We start from the raw sequence: 22,795 nt of genomic DNA on the forward strand, positions 1-22,795 counted from the left end.
ACCTGATGGATCCTGGTGGATCAGTACTGCTGTGAGTGACCCCCTACAGCAAAGGGAGAATGGAATTAAAAACTAAAACAGAATCCCACTTGCTGTTGTTGTACTGAAAGATTTTATTATTGTTCTGCTTGGCCTCAGATGTTTTACCTTCTTGCAGTTCTCTCTTTGCCCCTCTGCTAACCCTTTCAATGTATTCTGTATTTTCTTACATTCAACTCAATGAGCTGCTTTTCTTTTTCCCCTGCAGGATTTATAAAGATAGTTTTCCTCTTTATGTCACTCCTAATTGCTTTTTAATCCATTTAGGGCCACATTTGTTTAGTCTAAAATTGTGTTTATCCTGCATGCTTAGCATTATACCTTTGAAGGTGTCCCAATTGTCTTCTACTGAAGTGTTATTGAATAACCTACCCCTGTTTATTTGCTTTAGCTGTTTCTTCATTTCATTGAATTTAGCCTTTTAAAGTTATATACCTGGCACGCGGTCTTAGTTATTACTGACACCCAGATCATGCTGAACTTTATTACTTTGCAGTCATCGTCCCTGTGTGAAGTTTTCCATTTCCTGCACACGTTCTGTCTCATTAATGAAAACCAGATCAAGATAAGTGATGCCTCTCAAGGATTCCTCAATGCACTGGGTCAAGAAGCAATCATGCATTACTTTATCAACTTTAACTCTAAACCACTTGGGTATTCCCTGTTTATATTAGGTTGATCGAAGTGTTCTATCGAAATAACTTTTCTGGTCTTGCATAACCTTCTTATCTCTTCATAGAAAGAATTATCGTTCTTCGAATGCTGTCCTAAAGATCTATAAGCATACTTCCAGTGTTAACTTGGACTTTTGTTTTGAATTATTGATTAATTTACTTATATATCTCAAATTGCTGCTAACATCTTTGTATTCTGATTTAGGATTTATCCACCAATAAGGCAACATAGTCATGAACCGTCATTTTCAAGTTTCCAGCTCATAAAATTGAAATAGGGCAGCCTAGTGAAAAATAAGCATGAATACAAATAGAATCCGATTGCTTGGATTTGGGCCTCACAATTTGGGCAATACTCCTGGACCTAGAATACAGGGAGAATCTCCAATCAATCTTTGTAACCAATTTTGTTGCAAGCTTCCTCTCTGTGCTTATTGCTTTCAGGTTTAGTTGTTAATATTGGCAATAAGAAAGAATATTAGCCCTGATTAAAACAGTTTGAATGTAAAGTACCTTTCTGAGATATAATTGCATCTTACTTTATTTAATTATATCATAAATTGCTTTCCTGAAATGTTTCATACATAATATTTTTATCTCTATGGGGAACCAAAATTTGTCTGCAACTCAATATGGAAATAACTCAGTACCAGTAAGTCTGTGGTGAAATTGTACACCAGTTAGTATAAAACACAAGAAAAGAAGTGCACTGAAACAATCTGGCTCATTCTCCAGTTCAGCTGCTCGATGTTGTATCTTTAGCAACAGAGAGGCAGGTATTAAAACAGAAGTGTTGACATGTGGGTTACAGAGCAGTTCTGCTGTGCTATTGATATTTATTTGCAGATTGCTGTCATGCTAAACTCACTCGAGGATTTCAAAGCAACCTCTTCACTCTGTACATTCTGTTGTGAAATATACAGCAGCTTCCAGATATCAGCTGACAGGTAAGTAACAACACAATCAAGGAGTTTTCATTGTTATTTGCAACTGGGATGCATTTTTTGCATATGTTTTGAAAAGCAGGTAAACCATTAGTTAGATTTTCCGTTTAAGAAGTCGGCTCCACTAAAGTAAACAGAGGAACATAAGGATAGGAGTAGACCATTCAGCCGTTTGAGCCTGTTCTGCCATTCAATTAGATCATGGGTGATCAGTATCTTAACTCCATTTATCCACCTTGGTTTCATAACTTTTCTCACTTTGCCTCACAAAAACCTATCAATCTCAATTTTGAAATTTTCAATTGACCTAGCCTCAAAAGTTTTTTGGGGTGAGCGAGCTTCAAATTTTCACTGCCCTTTGTTTGCAGAAGTGCTTCCAGGCATCACCCCCAAATGGCCTAGCTCTAATTTTAAGGTTATGTTCCCTTGTTTTGGACGTACGCCAAAGGAAATAGTTCCTCTCTATCTACCCTATCAACTCCTTTAAGCATTTTAAACACTTCAAATTAGATCTTAATCTTCTATACTCACAGTGCTACAAACCTAGTCTATGCAACCTACCTCCATAATTTAAAAAATCTAGTTAGTTTTTCAATTTTCTGATCATGTGTGTCTGATGGACTAGCAAGGACTTAACGACTTTAACCATTTGAACACTGTATTTCCTTTCTAGCTTTCAGCAGCATTTCCAAACACTAAAAGGAATTAAACATGTAGCCATAGGAGTTTAGTTGGTTGAGCATTGGACTTGCCCCGGATCAAATCTTTGCAGAGTTCACTCAACCTTTTATCCTTACAGATGGATAAATGAGTTCCATATCTTAGAAAGTAGGGAGACTTGGGACTCCAAGAAAGGAGAGAAGGATACACTGGATATATCAGCTAATTTAATGTCAGTTGTAGTCAAACTTTTAGAATCCATAATTTGAGATAACATTAGTAAGCATTTAGAAATTCAAAGGGCAGACCACATGGATTGGAAAGGCACTTTTGGAAATTTTTTGAAGAAGTGACTAATTAGATAGATAAAATGACAGAAGCACAGTCATGTACATAGATTGTTAGAAGCCATTCAGCAAGTTGTGTCACAGGAATTCAAGAGTTTGCTTTAAGAGAAAATGTAGCAGTATGGATGTTGCTCAGATTGGAGAAGGATTGCAAGTGATCTTCCCAATGGACCAATGCTGGTTCAACTTTTGTTTTTGATGTATATAGATCATCACGACTTTAGCATTGTCGGCAAAACATTGGAATTCGCTAATGACACAGAAGTAGGAGCTTTATCAGTGATAGGCAACATGGTTTTGTGCAGGGAAGGTCATGTCTTACCAACTTAATAGAATTCTTTGAGGAAGTGACAAAGTTGATTGATGAGGGAAGGGCTGTAGATGTCATATACATGGACTTCAGTAAGGCGTTTGATAAGGTTCCCCATGGTAGGCTGATGGAGAAAGTGAAGTCGCATGGGGTCCAGGGTGTACTAGCTAGATGGATAAAGAACTGGCTGGGCAACAGAAGACAGAGAGTAGCAGTAGAAGGGAGTTTCTCAAAATGGAGACGTGTGACCAGTGGTGTTCCACAGGGATCCGTGCTGGGACCACTGTTGTTTGTGATATACATAAATGATTTGGAGGAAAGTATAGGTGGTCTGATTAGCAAGTTTGCAGACGACACTAAGATTGGTGGAGTAGCAGATAGTGAAGGGGACTGTCAGAGAATACAGCAGAATATAGATAGATTGGAGAGTTGGGCAGAGAAATGGCAGATGGAGTTCAATCAGGGAAAATGCGAGGTGATGCATTTTGGAAGATCCAATTCAAGAGTGAACTATACAGTAAATGGACAAGTCATAGAACATAGAACATAGAACATACAGCACAGAACAGGCCCTTCGGCCCACAATGTTGTGCCGATCCTTTGTCCTCTGTCAAGGACAATTTAATCTATACCCCATCATTCTCCTTTATCCATATACCTATCCAAAAGCCTTTTGAAAGTCCCTAAAGTTTCTGACTCAACAACTTCCCCGGGCAAGGCATTCCATGCCTCGACCACTCTCTGGGTAAAGAACCTTCCCCTGACATCCCCCTTATATCTCCCACCCTTCACCTTAAATTTATGACCCCTTGTAACGCTTTGCTCCACCCGGGGAAAAAGTTTCTGACTGTCTACCCTATCTATTCCCCTGATCATCTTATAAACCTCTATCATGTCACCCCTCATCCTTCTCCTTTCTAATGAGAAGAGGCCTAGAATGTTCAGCCTTTCCTCGTAAGACTTATTCTCCATTCCAGGCAACATCCTGGTAAATCTCCTCTGCACCCTCTCCAAGGCTTCCACATCCTTCCTAAAATGAGGCGACCAGAACTGCACACAGTACTCCAAATGAGGCCTTACCAAGGTCCTGTACAGCTGCATCATCACCTCACGGCTCTTAAATTCAATCCCTCTGCTAATGAACGCTAACACCCCATATGCCTTCTTCACAGCCCTATCCACTTGAGTTGCAACTTTCAATGATCTATGCACATAGACCCCAAGGTCTCTCTGCTCCTCCACATGCCCAAGAACCCTACCGTTAACCCAGTATTTTGCATTCATGTTTGTCCTTCCAAAATGGACGACCTCACACTTTTCAGGGTTAAACTCCATCTGCCACTTTTCAGCCCAGCACTGCAACCTATCCAAGTCCCTTTGCAGACGACAATAGCCCTCCTCGGTATCCACAACTCCACCAACCTTTGTATCATCTGCAAATTTACTGACCCACCCTTCGACTTCCTCATCCAAGTCGTTAACAAAAATCACAAACAGGAGAGGACCCAGAACTGATCCCTGTGGCACGCCACTGGTAACTGGGCTCCAGGCTGAGTATTTACCATCTAAGACCACTCTCTGCCTTCTATCAGTTAGCCAATTCTTAATCCAACTGGCCACATTCCCCACTATCCCATGCCTCCTGACTTTCTCCATAAGTCTACCATGGGGGACCTTATCAAATGCCTGGGGAAAATTGATGCACAGAGAGATTTGGGTGTTCAGGTCCATTGTTCCCTGAAGGTGGCAACGCAGGTCAATAGAGTGGTCAAGAAGGCATACGGCATGCTTTCCTTCATCGGACGGGGTATTGAGTACAAGCGTTGGCAGGTCATGTTACAGTTCTATAAGACTTTGGTTCGGCCACATTTGGAATACTGCGTGCAGTTCTGGTCGCCACATTATCAAAAGGATGTGGATGCTTTGGAGAGGGTGCAGAGGAGGTTCACCAGGATGTTGCCTGGTATGGAGGGCGCTAGCTATGAAGAGAGGTTGAGTAGATTAGGATTATTTTCATTAGAAAGACGGAGGTTAAGGGGGGACCTGATTGAGGTGTACAAAATTATGAGAGGTATAGACAGGGTGGATAGCAAGAAGCTTTTTCCCAGAGTGGGGGATTCAATTACTAAGGGTCACGAGTTCAAAGTGAGAGGGGAAAAGTTTAGGGGGGATATGCGTGGAAAGTTCTTTACGCAGAGGGTGGTGGGTGCCTGGAATGCGTCGCCAGCGGAGGTGGTAGACGCGGGCACGATAGCATCTTTTAAGATGTATCTAGACAGATACATGAATGGGCAGGAAGCAAAGAGATACAGACCCTTAGAAAATAGGCGATATGTTTAGATAGAGGATCTGGATCGGCGCAGGCTTGGAGGGCCAAAGGGCCTGTTCCTGTGCTGTAATTTTCTTTGTTCTTTGTTCTTTTTTGTTCTTTATCAAACTACAAGGAGGATTGTGAAAGATTTCAGGGAATTACAGGCAACTTACTGGAATGGGTAGGCAGGTGGCCGATGGAATTTAATGTGTATAATTGTGAGGCAATATCATTTGGGTGGACTAACAAAGAATTGGAAAATGTTGAAGGGTGTAAAAGAACAGAAAGACCTGGAGGCTTAAATTGATAATTCCCTGAAAATGAAAATATAGATAAAGCCTTACAAAAGATTAATAAATTTTGAGTTTTATAAAAAGGGGCATAGAGTACAACAGTGAAGAAGTATTAATAACCATATTGTTAAGAAAGTGCTTCTTTTTCAATTTTTTTTAGGATTCGTATGTTAGAATTGTGGAGATGGGTTCATTTAAGACTGGGGAGATTCCATGGATGTTGGACTTTGTTTTTGTTTGAAGGGTCACTGAGAGGTCTTGTTTGAAAACAAACCTTTACTGGATGTCACATGCTTTAAGCTCAATAAACAACAGAAACCTTGGTGCCTATCAACCACACAGCCAATATCATCTGTAAACTTCTTAATCATGCCTCCTACATTTAAGTCTAAATTATTGATACATGTTACAAAAAGCAAGGGAGCAAGGAACCTAGTACTAAACATGTGGAACCCACTGGAAAAAGCTTTCCAGTCACAAAAACACCCATCAATCATTACCCTTTGCTTCCTGCCACTAAGCCAATTTTGGATCCAACTTGCCATTTTCCCTTGGATTCCATGGATTCTTAATTTCCTGACAAATCTGCCATGTGGGATCTTGTCAAAAGCCTTTCTAAAATCCATATAGACTGCATCATATGCAACACTCTCATCAATCCTCCATGTTATCTCCTCAAAAAATTGAATCAGTTTCATCAGATACGACCTTTCCATTACAAATCCTAAAGCTGACTGTTCTTGATTAATCAATGCCTTTCTAACTGATGATTAACACTGTCACTCAGAACTTTTTCCAATAATTTGCATACCACTGAGGTGTGGCTGACTGGCCTGTAATTTCTTGGTCTATTCCTTCCTCCCTTTATAAACAATGGCACAAAGTTAGCAGTCCTCCAGCACTACATCTTTAAATGATGGTCAGAGCCTCCATTATTTCCTCCCTTGCTTCCCTGAACAGCATGGGATATGTTTCATCTGGGCCTAGCAGCTTATCTACTATCCAAGGCAAGTATATCCTTCCTTAGATATGGAGACCAAAACTGTGCACAGTATTCCAGGTGTGGTTTCACCAAAGCCTCATACAATTGTAACAAGACTTCCTTATTCTTGTACTCCAATGCCCTTGCAATAAAGGCCAATATGCCATTTGCCTTCCTACTGCTTGCTGTGCCTGCATGCTAACTTTCTGTGTTCCTTGTATGGTACACCTAAGTCTCTCTGAATATCAATATTTAAAAGTTTCATGCCTTTTAAAAAATACTCTGCTATCCTATTCTCATTACCAAAGTGAATAACCTCACACTTCCCCACATTATTCTCCATCTGCCATCTTTTGCCCAATCACTTAATCTGGCTGCATCTCTTTGCAGCCTCTTTGTATCCTCCTCAGAGTGTATATTCTCACCTAGCTTTGTAGGAATGTAACATATGTGATTCCCCAGGAAAGTGTACTGGGTCCTCAGCTTATCACCACATTTGTCAATGACCTGGGTGAAAGAATAGAAAATTGCATCTTTGTAGGTGACACTAAGCTGGTTGACACAGTAAGTAGTGCTGAAAACAGCAGAATTTACAAAGGGACTTAGACCTTGCAATGAGTAAAGCTGTGGCAAACCGAGTTTAATATGGGGGAGTATGAGGTTATCCACCTTCTAAAAGACAATCAGATTATTTTCTTAATTGTGAGAGACTAGGAGCTGTGAAGGAGCAGAGGGATTTATTGTCTATGAACAAAAATCACTGAAAACTAGTGCACAAGTACAAAAAGTAATTAAAAAGTCTAATGGGATGTTGACCATTATCTTAAGGGGGCTGGAATATAAAGGGAAGTAAGATCCCATTTGGAATACTGAGTTTGGTTCTAAGCATTGCATCTCAAGAAACAACTAACTGCCAAAGGAGGCTCCAGAAACATCCCCATCCACGAAGCTGGGAGAGCCCAGCACATTAAGTGCAATAGACAAACAAGGCTAAAGTACTTGCTACCATCTTCAGCCAAAAGTGCCAAGTGGTTGGTCCATCTCGGCCACCTCCTGAAGTCCCCAGCATCACAGATGTCAGTCTTCAGCCAATTCGACTTACTCCAGGTGATATCGAGAAATGGCTGACACACTGGATAAAGCAAAGACTATGAGCCCTGACAACATTCCAGCTGTAATACTAAAGTCTTATGCTCCAGAACCAGCTGTGCCCCTAGCCAAGCTATTCTAGTACAGCTCCAATACTGACATCTACCCAATCAATATGAAAAATTGCCCAGATACATCCTGTTCACAAACAGCAGGACAAATCCAATCTGGCCAATTACCACCCTATCAGTCTACTTTCGATCATCAGCAAAGCGATGGAATGTGTCATCGACAGAACTATCAAGCAGCACTTGCTTAGCAATAACCTACTCAGTGACGCTCAGTTTGGGTTCCGCCAGGGCCACTCAACTCCCGACCTCATTACAGCCTTGGTTCAAACATGGACAAAAGAGCTGAACTGAAGAGGTGAGGTGAGAGTGAACGCCCTTGACATCAAGGCAGCATTTGACCAAGTATGGCATCAAGGAGCCTTAGCAAAACTGGAGTCACTGGGAATCAGGGGGAAAACTGTCCACTGATTGGAGTCATACCTAGCACAAAGGAAGATGGTTGTGGTTGTTGGAGGTTAATCATCTCAGTCCCGGGACATCACTGCAGGAGTTTCTCAGTGTAGTATCTTCATCAATGACCTTTTCTCCATCATAAGGTCAGAAATGGGGATGTTGACTGATGATTGCACAGTGATCAGCACCATTCACAACCCCTCAGATAATGAAGCAGACTGTGCCCACATGCAGCAAAACCTGGACAACATTCAGGCTTAAACTGATAAGTAGCAAGTCACATTCACGCCACACAAGTGCCAGGCAATGACAATTTCCAACAAGAATCTAACCATCTCCTCTTGACATTCAACAGCATTACCATTGCTGAATCCTCCACTGCCAACCTCCCTGGAGATTACCATTGACTAGAAACTTAACTGGACCAGCTATATAAAAACTGTGACTACAAATGTTGGTCAGAGGCTGGGAATTATGCAGCGAGTAACTCACCTCCTGACTCCCCAAAGACTGTCCACCATCTACAAGGCCCAAGTCAGGCGTGTGATGGAATACTCTCCACTTCCCTGGATGAGTGCAGCTCCAACAACACTCAAGACGCTCAATGCCATCCAGGACAAAACAACCCTGTTGATCGGCATCCGATCCACTACCTTAAATATTCCTTTGCTCCCTCACTGGCGCACTGTAGCTGCAAGATGCACTGCAGCAACTCGCCAAGACTCCTTCAACAGCACATTCCAAACCTTGTTATCTCTACCACCTGGAAGGACAAGCGCAGCAGACATATGGGAACATTATCACCTGCAAGTTCCCCTCCAAGCCACACACCATCCTGACTTGGAACCATATCGCAGTTCCTTCACTGTTGCTGGGTCAAAATCTTGGAACTCCCTTCCTAAAAGCACTGTTAGTTTATCTACACCCCAAGGACAGCAGCAGTTGAAGAAGGCAGCTCACCACCACCTTCTCAAGGGCAATTAGGTTGTGTAACAAATGCTGGCCTTGCCAGCTACACTCACAAATGAACAAATTAAAATAAAAGGATATGTTGGCCTTAGTGGGGGTGCAGCATAGATTCACCGGAGTAAAATTATGCGGATGGATTGCATAGACTAGTTTTGCATGTCCTTAGTATAGAAGATTATGAGGTGATCTTATTGAGGTGCTATTTTAGGGTAATTTGCAAACATGCAACTTTCTATTCCTTCACCCAGGTCATTGATAAATGTGGTGAAAATCTGAGGACCCAATGCCATTCCCTGGGAATCCATTTATTATATCCCAACAAAGCTAATTGAGGTGTTTAATGTTGATAGGAAAGCTCGAGAGAAAACAATCCCAAATACACACAACTGATGAAGTTCTGATGAAGGGTTACAGCCAAAACATTAACTTGTCTGTTCTCTTCACTAATGCTGACTGGCTTGCATTTCCAGTATTTTCTGTTTCGTTTCAGGTTTTCAGCATTTGGATGGAGCTTTTTGCTTTTTATTTATTTGCACTATCATATGTTTATTGTAAAACAAGTTATATGTACCTTTGTTCAAAGGACATAGGAATATAGGAACATAGGAAGATAGAAAGATAGGAACAGGAGTAGACCATTCAGCCTCTCGAGCCTGTCCCGCCATTCAATGAGATCATGGCTGATCCGCGGCCTAACTCCATATACCTGCCTTTGGCCCATATCCCTTAATATCTTTGCTTAACAAATATCTGTCTCAGATTTAAAATTAACAACTGTCCTAGCTTCAACTGCTGTTTGTGGGAGAGAGTTCCAAACCTCTACCACCCTTTGCGTGAAGAAGTGCTTCCTAACATCTCTCCTGAACGGTCTGGTCCTACGTTTTAGACTATGCCCCCTAGTTTTAGAATCTCCAACCAATGGAAATAGTTTATCTTTATTTAACCTGTCTTTTCCTGTTAATATCTTGAAAACTTCGATCAGATCACCCCTTAACCTTCTAAATTCTAGCGAAAACAGACCTAATTTGTGTAATCTCTCCTCGTAACTTAGCCCCCATAGTCCGGGTATCATTCTTGTAAACCTACGTTGCACTCCCTCTAAGGCCAATATATCCTTTCTAAGGTATGGTGCCCAGAACTGCTCACAGTACTCCAAGTGAGGTCTAACCAGGGTTTTGTACAGCTGACCATTGATTAATACTTTGTATCCTGGATAATACTTTGCATAAAATATGAAATACCCTGGAAGAAAATGTGGAGCACAGTGGTCGTTGGGAGTGATTATATAGAGCATCATAGACAATCCAGGAAGAGTACAGGATCAGTAATGGAGACCTAGCAGTGATTATAGAAAGATTAATGGATAACTTAGAGTGAAATTAAACAGTTTATAACTATCATCTGAATCTGAATAGGACTCACTCCAACCCATCCACATTTTTAGCATTTGTCAGTGGGAGCTTTTATTCTCTTATCACTTTATTTTCCTCCTTGGCCAGTGACAAGCCTAATAGTAAGACATCAACTATCAGGCTACTTTGCAGATTTATGTAGGATGATGAAAAGGAGGGTATATGTGAAGGGACTAATTTTAACACAACATACTTTGCCCTCACTATAATAGCAAAAGTGTAAAATTATCTTCTACCAACAGTTGGTTATCAGGATACAACGCAATCAATATATACAATATTAAGTTTTTTTATGTTTTCACAAGATGTGGGCATCACTGGCTAGGCCAGCATTTGTTGCCCATCCCTAATTGCCTTTTCTCTTTAGATGCTAAAAAATCTGTTGCATAATTTCAGCATGTACTGTTCTTATTTGAGGTCATACTTGACTAACTTGTTAGAACACATACAATGAAACGTGGCATAAAAGTGAGAATTATCATTCTGAATTTTGTATCTATTGTATCTTACAATGAAATTGTACCTATATTCCTGGGCCATAACTGACCACACTATTAAACTTTTCTTTTTGCAATTACTGGATCCCCAGGAATGAAAAGTTCAAGATCACCTTTCAATGTAATGGCCCAAACAATAACCACCCATTTTGCGAGCACTGTTCCTATTTATGCTGTTCATTGTGCTCGGAATGAATACTCCCCTGATGACTAGCATTAGCTGAACAAATTACAGAATCACTGCATAGATTCAGCAGTCAAACAGTCTGCTTAGAACACAGTGACAATAAAACTTAACATGCAGGGCCAATTTTCCTCTCCCACCACCATTAGGCACAAGAGAGGCACAGTGCCCCAGAGGTACACTGCATCTGTAAGGAACACAAGGCACCAACATTTCCTACCTTTAGAACAAGTTCTCCCCTGGCAAAGCCTTACACTGGGAGCAGGTGGGAGGAAACAAAGTTCAGCTGCAGGCATGACAAGCATGTAGTGGCATTTCTGGCCACTAGCCTCTGGGGCCTCTCAACAGCTGCTGGAGAACAACAGCCAGAGGGACTGTAGGCCCAAGACTTGTGCTATGGAGCAAAGTACCAGTAGAAAAAGCTGTCAGCAATGTGTTTCCATGTTTAGGTTGCCACTACCCCCATCCACTGTCCCTGACCCTCCACAGTTCTGTGTGTGGGCACCCCACAGTCAGATGCAGCAGAAATTGAGGCATAATAGCTGTGAACTCCACCTGCCACCTCATCTCAGTACTAACATTTGCACCTATTTCAGGCATTTGCCTATTCACTGCGACTCAGGGCAATGCTGGAAATCCCAGTGGAGACTGAGACTTGACATAATGGATCTCTGCCCCTTTTCATTTTTTCTGGAAACTTAGTTATCCTCTGGTGCAGCTAAAAGGAAAGCCACCTCATAATGTTTGGGAATTTGAAATTTTCAGTTTTACTTTCCCATGTGCCTTCTGTGATATGCACTGATAGACTGATAATTCTGCTGTGAATTAAGTAAAAGTAAACAAAACTAGTAAGTAAAGTCTAAGTCTTTTTGAATTCTGATGCATGTTCAAATCATAATCTTAAAAGTATTTGAGTTCTGACTATTGTGTATGGATTGGAGTGAAGGAACCACTACTTGTCTATTCAAAATATCTGTTGACAGTTTAAGCTGATTATAAAATCATCATTAGATAAATATGGGGGGAAAGCCTGCAAAGAAAGGTGTTTAGCTAAAGCCCTCACACTCAAATTTCATTTGATTAAGTATATTTAACCTTCGTCACTGGGCAGCTTTCCTAGATGGTGATCCTCAAAGTCAAACATTTCTAACTGCCAAAAACTGCAACTATCAAGGACTAGAAGTAAAGACACTTCGAAGGCAGGGAGAGACCAATGCGCTTGACTTTGTTTTTTTCATGAAATCCAAGGGACCATAATTTAAACATGCATAATTAAGGATTATTAAACATTCTTTCTGAATTGAACATTTTAATCAAAGTATATTTAGAAATGTGTTATCTCACAACTTTTATATAATCTGTACAACAGATAAAATATTTTTCTGCATTGAAATAATGACATGATCAGAACAATCCAACAGAATAAAAGAAACAGTGCCCAGTGGCCTCTGCACATAATTATACATGCACAGACACACAGAGAACCACTCACACACATAGAATAGGTTATTCACTCTCACACATATACAAACACACACAAACAGAATAAATCACTCACTCACACAGAATAAGCCATTCACTCTCTCTCACACACATTAAAGAATAAACCACCCAGTCATTCACACAGTCACCCATTCTCATTCAGCTATTTATTCACATACATTCTTACTGATATATACATTCACCTACTCATATATTCGCACCACTCATATATACACTGGCTCATTCATACAGTCATATACAATCCCATTCATGCATATTCACTTATTTAGTACACTTTCCTATGCTCTCTCACAATCTTATTCATTTATGCACACACGCTCACAAACATTTTCAGTCATTCGCATGCTCACTCACTCATTATCACTCAGCTACTAATTCATTCATCTACACATTCGATCTCGTTTTATCTGCTCACTCAGACTCTCACTGTCTCACTCATTCACAGAATCTCGTACACATATTCACTGGTGCATTCAGCTACTCACATAGTCCCCACACCTTCATTCTCAGCCAGAAACATACTCTTACGCTCACTCACGCGCAATAAAGGCGAGTGAGAATAATTCAGTCGCGCGCGACACACACCTGCGGAGTGGGTTCATTTGAAGATTCCTGGTGTAGAACTGATGTGCAATCTGCCAAATCCTGCCATACCGTTTCATCTATAGTCACGAATGCTAAAAACAAAGCGGTCTGGGGTTTGAATAAATATGACACGGTGTACATCCGTGTATCAAAAGGATTGAATAGAACTGCTGCCTGTACCTGACTCTGGTGTATTCGCTGCTGCTTCGGAATAAATGGTCACCTGCGAGGTGGTCCCACGCAACTTCTGATGATCTTTCTGCACATCACAGGCGAGCAGCAATATAAAGGAGCATTTTTGTAAATCATATTTTAAACATTAAAATGTGTATATTATACAAATACAGCAATAATAAGCATTCAGATGTGTACAATGACGGATAATTGAAAACAAAATACCAACTCTACACTCAATAGAGGAAACCAAGGAGTGAAGTGTATTAATTGGAGAATTGTCTGTTTATATCTGACATAAGATTATATTAAAAGGGCAAGTTTTCCTAAAACGATTCACATCGTCATTCAGTAAATTAAATACAAATAGGGCAGTTTATTTATACAGAAATATAAAGGGTACCCAATGCACCAACGCTGACAGCCAATATTATTTGAAAATGGAATTTACACTTCATTCTTCTTTGCCTAAACTCTTTGCTAAGACACGATTAAAAACCGTCCCTATCTAAATAGTGATGTGTACCTTTTTGTCAGCTTTTGGTTGTTTTTTGCTAGAAGTGCGGATCGGCAACTCCACCATCCTGTTCGGATAAATTTCTCCAAAGACTTTTCTTCCATTTTGCATTTCCACTGGCTTTTCAGTTAAAATAATACAACAAATATTTGTTTTCGCTTCTATTTAGCATCAATGAATAACACTTTTTTGCTATGGTAAATGCTCTGAAGGCTTATTAATTTATATTTGAGTAAGTTGATAATTTATATTTTAAATAACCTAAAGGTAACGAATAAAATGACTGTCGGGTGGAACGATGTCTGTCTTATAGCGGGAACATGCACCGTTATTTGCTTCACCCAATCAAACCCTTCCCACTCTGTCTCTACGGGATAAGCGTCCCTGGAGATGTTTAATTGTAGCAGAAAGGAGCAATTAATGTCCTCTCCAAACAGGGCCAGCGAGCGCCAGAGGTGGCGCCTTAAAGCCAAGGCAATCTGTGCATGGCCAGAGCGCTACATTTAAAGCTCCGCAGCCTCCAGAGACCATTTGTTTTTTAATCTGCTGTAATACTCCGCGTTGCGCCCTTTTCTCATTCATTGGCGCCACCTCAACTGTAATTTTACACAACTGGACAAATGTTCAGAAATGCAACTTTTAACGAGGTCCGACCTTAAATCCAACTCCCTTGTTATATGGCAGCGCAAAAACCGTTTGTACTTTCATCCCCAAGAGATCGGATTAATTGGCTCATGGTGATAATAGTAAAGGACAGTTACTGAGCTTTGTCAGTCTGACATAGTGATATTAATGTGGACACAAAACAATCCCGCAATAAAAGTATTTCAGTATCTAATATGTGCCAGTTTAACACAACCCATTGTTAACGCTTTCGAGGCAGTGACCTGTACAATTGTACATTATCTAGGAAATTATTAATTCTTATTATCGGACTGCATTAGTTGGGAAAATAATACTTTTCTCTCATTGTAATATGATTATGTTTACGGTGTGCCCGCTTAAGGAGTGGCCGATATAAGATGGAGAAACAATTCTTTTAAATTCTTCTAAACTGTCTGTAATTTATGTAAGTAAACAAATAAATACACTTCCAATGATTTCAGATTCTGGTTTAATGTATTGCTGTGCTGGAGCCGGGCTGAGCCAACACATTTTTACAGAATGGAGAGCTGAATAAATGTTAATAATGATTTAGTAATATCTCTCTTGGGAAACCTTTATTTGTAAAGTTGATTTTTTACATGAAGTATTTTTCTATAATGAACTGATATAGATGGGTACCACCGAGAGAGATTTGCATTTCTGTTTTATAACCATTTTCTATGGAACAGATAATAATTGTAACATTTGGAGACAATCTCTTTTACTTAAATATCACCTATTATTATTTCCTTTATATATGGAAAGTATTGATTATTAATATTTGAAGAGAAAGTAAATACAACCGAATCTGCCTGCTGCAAGAAAGTCTGTTTGATTAACACCCACGTGTTAGCATGTCAATAGCAGTCAGAGAGCTTTAGAAAACAGGAGTAGGCCAGGAGCAGTCGCCCAAGCCTCCTCTGACATTCAATTAGATCATGGCTAATGGGTACCTCAACTTCATTCATCCACTTTGGTCTATATCCCTTAATACCTTTACCTAACAAAAAACAAGTGTCCTAGCATACATAAAATTTTGGGGGACAGAGTTCCAAGTTTCTACGATCCTTCGTGTGAAAATATGCTTCCTTATTTTGCTCCTGAATAGCTCAGCATGAATTCAAATATCATGTCCCCTTGTTCTTGATTCCCCAACAGAAGAATTGGTTTATGGGTATGAACCATATCAAATCCTTTTAATATTTTAAACACCTCCATCAGATCACCCCTTATAAGTGAATAAAAGCCAAGTTTATGCAACCCGTCCTTGTAGTTAACCCTCTAAGCCCTGGTATCATTCTGATAACCCACTCAGGAGTCCCTTGCTGAAGGTTAGTTGGTTCTGACTCTGAGCGATTTGTGGAAACTTCAAGAATGGTCACGTGGAATAAATAGTGATTTTTTTTTTGTTTAAGAGTATAGGAATAACGATTCTCATTCTGTTGTCAGCGGTTAAAAAAAAACTCTGGGAGACTGCCAGATTTCCCAAAGTGAAGATTGTTCTAGCTCAGCATTTTAGCTCCATAACAACAGTGACTTGAAATAAGTTATTGCAGATGAAGAGCTTTGGGATGTCCCGTGGATGAGATGTATAAATACAATTTCTTTCTTTGTATCTAAGCATAATTACTTTTTGCCTGCTGTTTGTTCGCTATTTGAGAAAATGTTTTACAATGATTGTTTTTCAGTCATTTGTGCTCTGCTCTAAAATAAACCGGTTTGGATTTAATAAACAGCCATGGTGTTAATACGTTTAAAATACTTACAAATGAAGTGACATTCCAAAGATTTGTATATGGCAACAATCGTGAAAATGGTTTAAATGTGAATATGTGCATGATGTTCTATGTAATTACTGTCCAGCTTTCTATTTGTTTACCAGTTTTTTTAAACTTGCTATCTTAATTTTAATTCTATTTCTGAAAGCTAACAACAAAATCCAATTACCTGATTGCTCAATCGGAAATGAGCAACCCAGTGTGGGACTGAGTTGTACAGATGAGGAATGTCCAAGGTTCAATCTGTGAGATAGCTGATTACAACTAGGCTGCAGTAGATGCACTGCAATGGCGTTAGCTGTGGCTCAGTAGTCGCACACTGACCTCTGGGTCAGAGGTTGTGGGTCGAATTCCCAATCCAACACGTCTTTCTGGCGAGATTTTAAACCAACGTAAAACATCGCATGGCACTATTTTGAAGAAGAGCAGTGGCGTGCTCCCCTAGGTCCTTGCCAATATGTATCCCTCAACCAACATCACTAAACGATTATCTGCTCAGTTTAACATTGCTTTTTGTGAGAGTTTAGTGTGTGCAAATGAGCTGCCGTGTTTCCTCCATTACATCAGTCATTACACTTAAATGACTGTAAAGGGCTTTGGTACGTTGTGAAAGCCGCCTTATAAATGCAAGTCTTTATATATAATTGGGTGTGGTGAGGAGGAAAATAAGACAGCTTTTCCACTCCTGATAGTTATCTAGAAAATGTCAAAGTTTTTCCAGTGAATGCTCAGCTGTGATTCCCCTCCCTCATAATCTGTCCGCACATTGTGATGGCTCACGTATGAAAGATGACCACTTGGGTGAGGTGCCAGAGGGCTACTGAACAAACAAATGCCTTTAGGAGAGGGGAAGAAAGTCAGCGGGGAATAATCGATGTAATTACGTTTATGCAGCGCTAACCATGTATTCAGTCAAAGTGTTGGAGAGAAGGACCGATTCATTACTGAATCATGAACACAAATGAGAACTGGGGGAATTTGTAAAACAAAGTCAGCATTTATTAGACATAAAATAAATTTGGGCAATAAAACTAAATAAATAATGTAATGCTTAGTCGTATGAAACCATAGTGCCTCGCGAATTTAATGTCTTAAAATAAAATATAAAATAGATACAATCATGTACACTATTTACAGGTTACAGTACTATTCTTCGACAGCAAATATCAGTGCATTAGGTTGGATGTGGTTTTATTAGTCCTAAATTAAGGAGATCAGCTTCTAGATTACAAGCAAAATACTGCAGATGCTGGAAATCTGAAATAAAAACAAGAAATGCTGGAAATACTCAGCAGGTCTGGCAGCATCTGTGGAGAGAGAAGCAGAATTAACATTTCAGGTCAGTGACCCTTCATCAGACCTTCTGGTCACTGACCTGAACCATTAACTCCGCTTCTCTCACCACAGATGCTGCCTGACCTGTTGAGCATTTCTTGTTTTTATTCCAGCTTCTAGATTGTTGTATTCAAGTTTTCAGGCTTCGTTTATCTCCCCATCATCCTATATTTTAATTACATAGTTGGATCATTCCTATCCACATGCAGTACATAATCTGACCGAACCATAAATTCTCACCTAAACCAAGACTATATTCCATAAATCTAAACTAACAGCCACATGAATTTCTATTTGTTTTCTATCCCAACATTTGTTCATATTTAATGCAATGTCATTCAGCTAACATTGATGTAATGCTCGAGGGGAACAAATGTAATCACAATGTCAAACATTTCATAACTCAGTGTTGAACTCATTCTCTGTCAGCTGCAACGCCTGTAAGGGTGCCAATGACTCTTCGTTCAAAGCCACCAGCAACTTTAGTCTCTCCACACAGTCCTCCAGCACGCAGGGTGGGTAATCGCTGAGCTCTAGGTCGACACCTTCGTCGGGATGTAACATACGATCGGCTAAGTTTAGGGCGGAGATGGCCAGCAGGGAGGGCGGATACCTATTGAAGGAGTAATCAGCGAAGCTGAGCTCAGCAAGGCGCCTGGCCAGCCGTTCATTGCAGGCGGCCCGGCTGCGTGGTTGCTGTTGTTCCACACTGGTGCTGGTGAAATACTCCAAGAAAAAGTTCACGCTCGGTGTGGCCAGCTCGAAGTTGAGTTTGATTAGGATGATGCACTCCAGATTACGGAGCTGCTCACCAGTAAAAGCGCCACAGCACAGAGCCAGCAGCTGTTTAATTCTGGGAGGGTAAACTTCAACCTGGGGAGATGGAATAAATAGAATTAGATGTAGAATAAGCAACATGTTGAGTTATTTCCCACAGTTATGACTTCAGTCTCATTCCAGGATTTGAGCGCACATTTCAGTAGTTTAGTGAGGGAATGCTGTATTGTTATTCAGGTGAGCCCTCAAACCCAGGCCCTCTTTGCCTATTCGGGTGCATAGAAAATATCCCATGGCACTATCTGCAGCAGAACCGGGGCAGTTCCCCTGACGTCCTGCTGAATATTCTTCCCTCGACCAACATCCCAAAAAGCAGACTAACCAGTTATTCATCTCAGTTATTGTCATTTCCTACATTACAACAATGACTACATTTCAAAAGTACCTCAATGTCTGTAAAGAGACGTCCGGTAGTCGGGAAAAGCGCTATATGAATGCAAGTCTTTCTTTATGAGCCTGTTCTATGTCCAAACTAGCTACTGTACTTTTTACAAAGCAACAGTGACTCTCCAGAAGTTGTTAAATTGGTGGTGAAATACACTTGGTCAATGGTCACAAGTTGGACATGTCAGATGTTGTAGCCCCAATTCTCCGGCAAATGCAGCTTCCTACTGAGAGTGGGGGATTATAGAATCATTCTCTACAGTTATGAAAATGATTTCATGTGTTGCTAGTTTGCAGTGCCCGTGCACTTAAATATGGTGTGATCAGGTGACAATTCGTGTCATCGCTTTTCTGCTACGATTGAAAGGGTTTGTGGTCAGGTATTATGTTGCAAGTCCTGTCGCTGCCTATTGTTAACGTGTCAACAAAAAAGTTCCAGGCTTCCCCCAATTTATGGCCCAGCGCATGTCATGATGCTGCGGGACACCAATCAGGAGGTCCTGGTTTGATTGTTTAGTTGATCTCAGCTGGCGTGGTGCTATGGGGGACATTGTGTCATGTGTTAGAGAAGAAATCACAGCCTGAATTCCCATTCTTGGTTGTTATCCAATGGCTCTCGCCACAAGCTGTGCACATCTAGATGCTAAGTCACAATAACACTCAGCTCAATGGGAACATACTCCATCCTCGCCCCACAGTGACCAGATAACCCGCCAGTGTCAGTACTGGTTGTCTGGGTTTGCACATGAAGACCGGGCCTCTTGGGTGAATTACTGCTGGTATGGACATGTTCCCCAATAGGAGCCAGTATCTTCAGGAGAGAAATCAGGGGAAAATACTCCAATTGTTTGTCGGAAGCCGAAACCATCACGTCAGCTTCAGATCTATGAATGAAAACTAGTTTGTTATTCATTCTTTTTTTTAAATTAATTTTTATTCATTATTCAGGTCGGCGAGGTCAGCATTTATTGCCCATCCCTAATTGTTCGAGAAGGTGGTGGTTACTCCTATCGCTAAATCATAACTGACATTAATATAATTTATGACCAATATTCAGTTACTTTTAAGAGCCATAAAAAAGGACATGCTTCTTTTATTCTGGTTAATTGGACCTGCCACTTTAAAGAGGATTTCAGGAGCGGGCGGGGCAATAAGCCCATTCACTCACTTGTTTGCAGGCAAGGAGGAGCGAAGCTACTCCAACAAGCTGGAAACAATCCGAAGCCACAGGGGTTGTTTGAAGGAAACGGTCCATAATGTTCACAGTGAGGCACATCGATTCAAAGGAGAAGTTAAAGTATCTGTGAACAGGAATCAGCCAGCTAACGAGTTTACATCGGTCTTCTGCAGTTACCTGTGAGGAGACAATAACATACAAAAACATACATTTGTAGCGGCAGGGTTGTCATTAAGTGTTCAGTAAAATGTAATGGTGAGTATTTCGTTTGTTGTACTATTAAGCTGCGGAAATCTCCCAGTCCTCCGAGTACAGTAGATTCTGTATTTCGAAACTTGAGTTCTGTCGATAGGAATAGAACACTAAGGTGAAGGTATTGGTGGCCACAGGAACTGTGCTAGTGATGCGAGCAATTTGAATCGCCGAATCAGGAATTTCTATAACGGGTGTATTGGTACAACATGGAAATGCTTAAAACACAGGCACTGGGACCAAGGTTGAGCTTCTGCAGTATCAACGATGCCAGCTGCACACAAGAGCGTGTGTAAAACATGTCATAAAATATAATATAAACAGGCCAAATGTAAGAGAAGTTTTCAAATACTTTTGACACAAGCAGTATTTACAGTAATTATACTGTGCCATAAGAAATCCTGTGCTAATAAGTAGTTGGTTTTAAGGGCTTTCGAAACATTATATTTCGATAGATCTGATCTAATTTCTTACCTGGGGCTGACGTGCCAGGCAATTCCGGGGATGAAATTTCTTCTCAGCTTCTCGTTTAATATCGTAACATTTCCCTCCGTATTCTCTAAAAAATTGTAAATCGAGTTGAGTTGTCAGCCCATGAGAGGACCAGCTGTTTCTGAGAGGGGGACTGGCACAGTATGCATCTGAAGGACTCGGACAAGGTGTCTCGTCAGCACAAATACCACTGTCACATCCGCTGGAAACTGCACTCTGTTTTCTATATATTGGGCATTTGGGTCTTTTAACCGGCGCTCTGACACTGCTGCTGTCAGGTATCGTTTCAACCCTGTCTTCGGGAGTGACATCCTCATTCACAGCGTCCCGTCGCTTTCTTTTAGTGGGGCTGAACCGGCTCAGCACCGGTTGTGGACAAGGTTCTTCGCCCATAGCATTTGCAACCATGGGTGCAGTGCTGGGGAACTGGAAGGCACAGGCTTCATTCTGAATCCTACATGCGTTTCTCGGCAGCTCCAACCTCGCGTTATTGGCCCGTCTGGCTGGAATTTTGCCACATTACTTTCGACGTCAGCCGGGCGCAGCAGGGTGGCAGTTTTCCCGGTCAAATGACCGCTCATCGTTCATTTCCCCCCCCCCCCTCCCTGTAATATTGCTGGGAGCGGCACCGAGCTCAGGGGTTGCAATATCCCCAGCACGCGCCCACCTGTTGCTTGGCAACCGGCTGAGTTGTCAATTTCAGCTGGGTTGATCTGCCCAGCAGCAAAGCTCCTACACAATCCTGATTGGACTCAAAGAATTCCGACAGGTTTTGTTATATTCAAAGCAGCAAAAATGTTTAACAACTTACCCGTTGTTTAACAGTCAATGCAAATAAAGCAATTGTGGATTACAACACCAGATAAAGTAATCAAGATGTACACAATGTTTAATAAATCAGTGCCTCTTTCAATAGGGGAGTGCGTGTATACACTATCGATCCTGATAAGATCAACCTCGTCTTCGAAATCGGAGCTAAGTGGAATGGTGATAAAGTACCAACTGAACCTCACATGAGGAAGCCGCGAAGACAGAAGTGCCGTGATTCTTATAAGCAAATGTTCTTTGTTATGCAAATATCATGAGATTTTACACTGTTTGTTGTGTGCAAACGCCAATAAACCAAAGATTGTCCGGGGAAAATCTGTGAAAACGAGCGTTTAAAGTTGTGTGAAAGTTTGAGGCTATATTTTCTTTAGCGTTACACAACTTTAAGTAAAGATCACGGCCCAAATAACATCATATAAATAAAGATACCAGCGATATTATAACTAGCGATATTTTTTAATGCCTAGACACGTGTATAATTTCTATAGTGTTAACCAAATAGTAGATGCAGAATATTTCTGACTTTCAAATACCGCTGAACATGACAGAATAATAGCAATAACTTGGGGGGGGGGGGCGGTGCGGGGGAAGCATATTCACCAACCTGAGCTGTATTTTATTAACAAAAAAAATTACCTGATGTTAATATGAGGATATTTGCATTAAATAAAATGCTAAAGGATGTTGAAGATTTTGCTTTGTATGATAAATGATACTAATTACAGAAATTTCTGATTTAGAAGGTACGATAATGTCCTACTCTACACATTTACAAATAAAATACAATGGGGCTCCAACCGCCTCTAAAGTATGCATTGTCCGTTTAGTGAGCCTATTGAAATCTATGGGTTCTGTTGTGCTGGCAGTTTCCATCCTGCCATATTCAGATGTATGGAATAAAATGGGAGCGGGAGTTGCCGCGCTGAACTCTGTGAAGGAGGGCTCCCCTGGGGAGTGATGTCAGACTCCAGGCACTGAGAGAATCGCAGCGTCTCTGTACAAACACAGGCAGGCTGCAATCCGAGCCGACACACATTCCAAACACTCACATAC

General features: G+C 40.8%; 2 protein-coding genes across 2 annotated transcripts in view; both read right to left on the reverse strand.

The window, feature by feature from the left end:
- The window catches only part of mcidas (multiciliate differentiation and DNA synthesis associated cell cycle protein), a 33,295-nt gene extending 19,170 nt beyond the window's left edge, over positions 1–14,125 (reverse strand). The window contains exons 1-3 of the mRNA XM_068054463.1: positions 14,024–14,125; positions 13,504–13,582; positions 13,324–13,415 (exon numbers count right to left, since the gene is read on the reverse strand). Coding sequence (XP_067910564.1) covers positions 13,324–13,415; positions 13,504–13,582; positions 14,024–14,125 — 273 coding nt within the window. The remainder of the gene's footprint in view (positions 1–13,323; positions 13,416–13,503; positions 13,583–14,023) is intronic.
- Positions 14,126–17,855: 3,730 nt separating this feature from the next.
- Positions 17,856–21,330, reverse strand: LOC137382406 (cyclin-O). The gene is made up of 3 exons (XM_068054479.1): positions 20,897–21,330; positions 20,162–20,347; positions 17,856–18,645 (listed from the first exon to the last, which is right to left on the reverse strand). The coding sequence occupies exons 1-3, from the start codon at positions 21,320–21,322 to the stop codon at positions 18,169–18,171; spliced, it is 1,089 nt and encodes a 362-aa protein (XP_067910580.1). The 5' UTR covers positions 21,323–21,330; the 3' UTR covers positions 17,856–18,168.
- Between the last annotated feature and the right edge of the window lie 1,465 nt (positions 21,331–22,795).

Source organism: Heterodontus francisci, chromosome 1 (assembly GCF_036365525.1).
Source record: "Heterodontus francisci isolate sHetFra1 chromosome 1, sHetFra1.hap1, whole genome shotgun sequence".
NCBI lineage: Eukaryota > Metazoa > Chordata > Chondrichthyes > Heterodontiformes > Heterodontidae > Heterodontus > Heterodontus francisci.

Coding starts and splice junctions, on each gene's coding strand:
- LOC137382406 (XM_068054479.1), bottom strand. CDS start 21,322: ATGGTTGCAAATGCTATGGGCGAAGAACCTTGTCCACAACCGGTGCTG. Junction 20,348..20,896: donor GCCTGGCACGTCAGCCCCAG/GTAAGAAATTAG, acceptor GTCTCCTCACAG/GTAACTGCAGAAGACCGATG. Junction 18,646..20,161: donor TCCTCCTTGCCTGCAAACAA/GTGAGTGAATGG, acceptor CCATCTCCCCAG/GTTGAAGTTTACCCTCCCAG.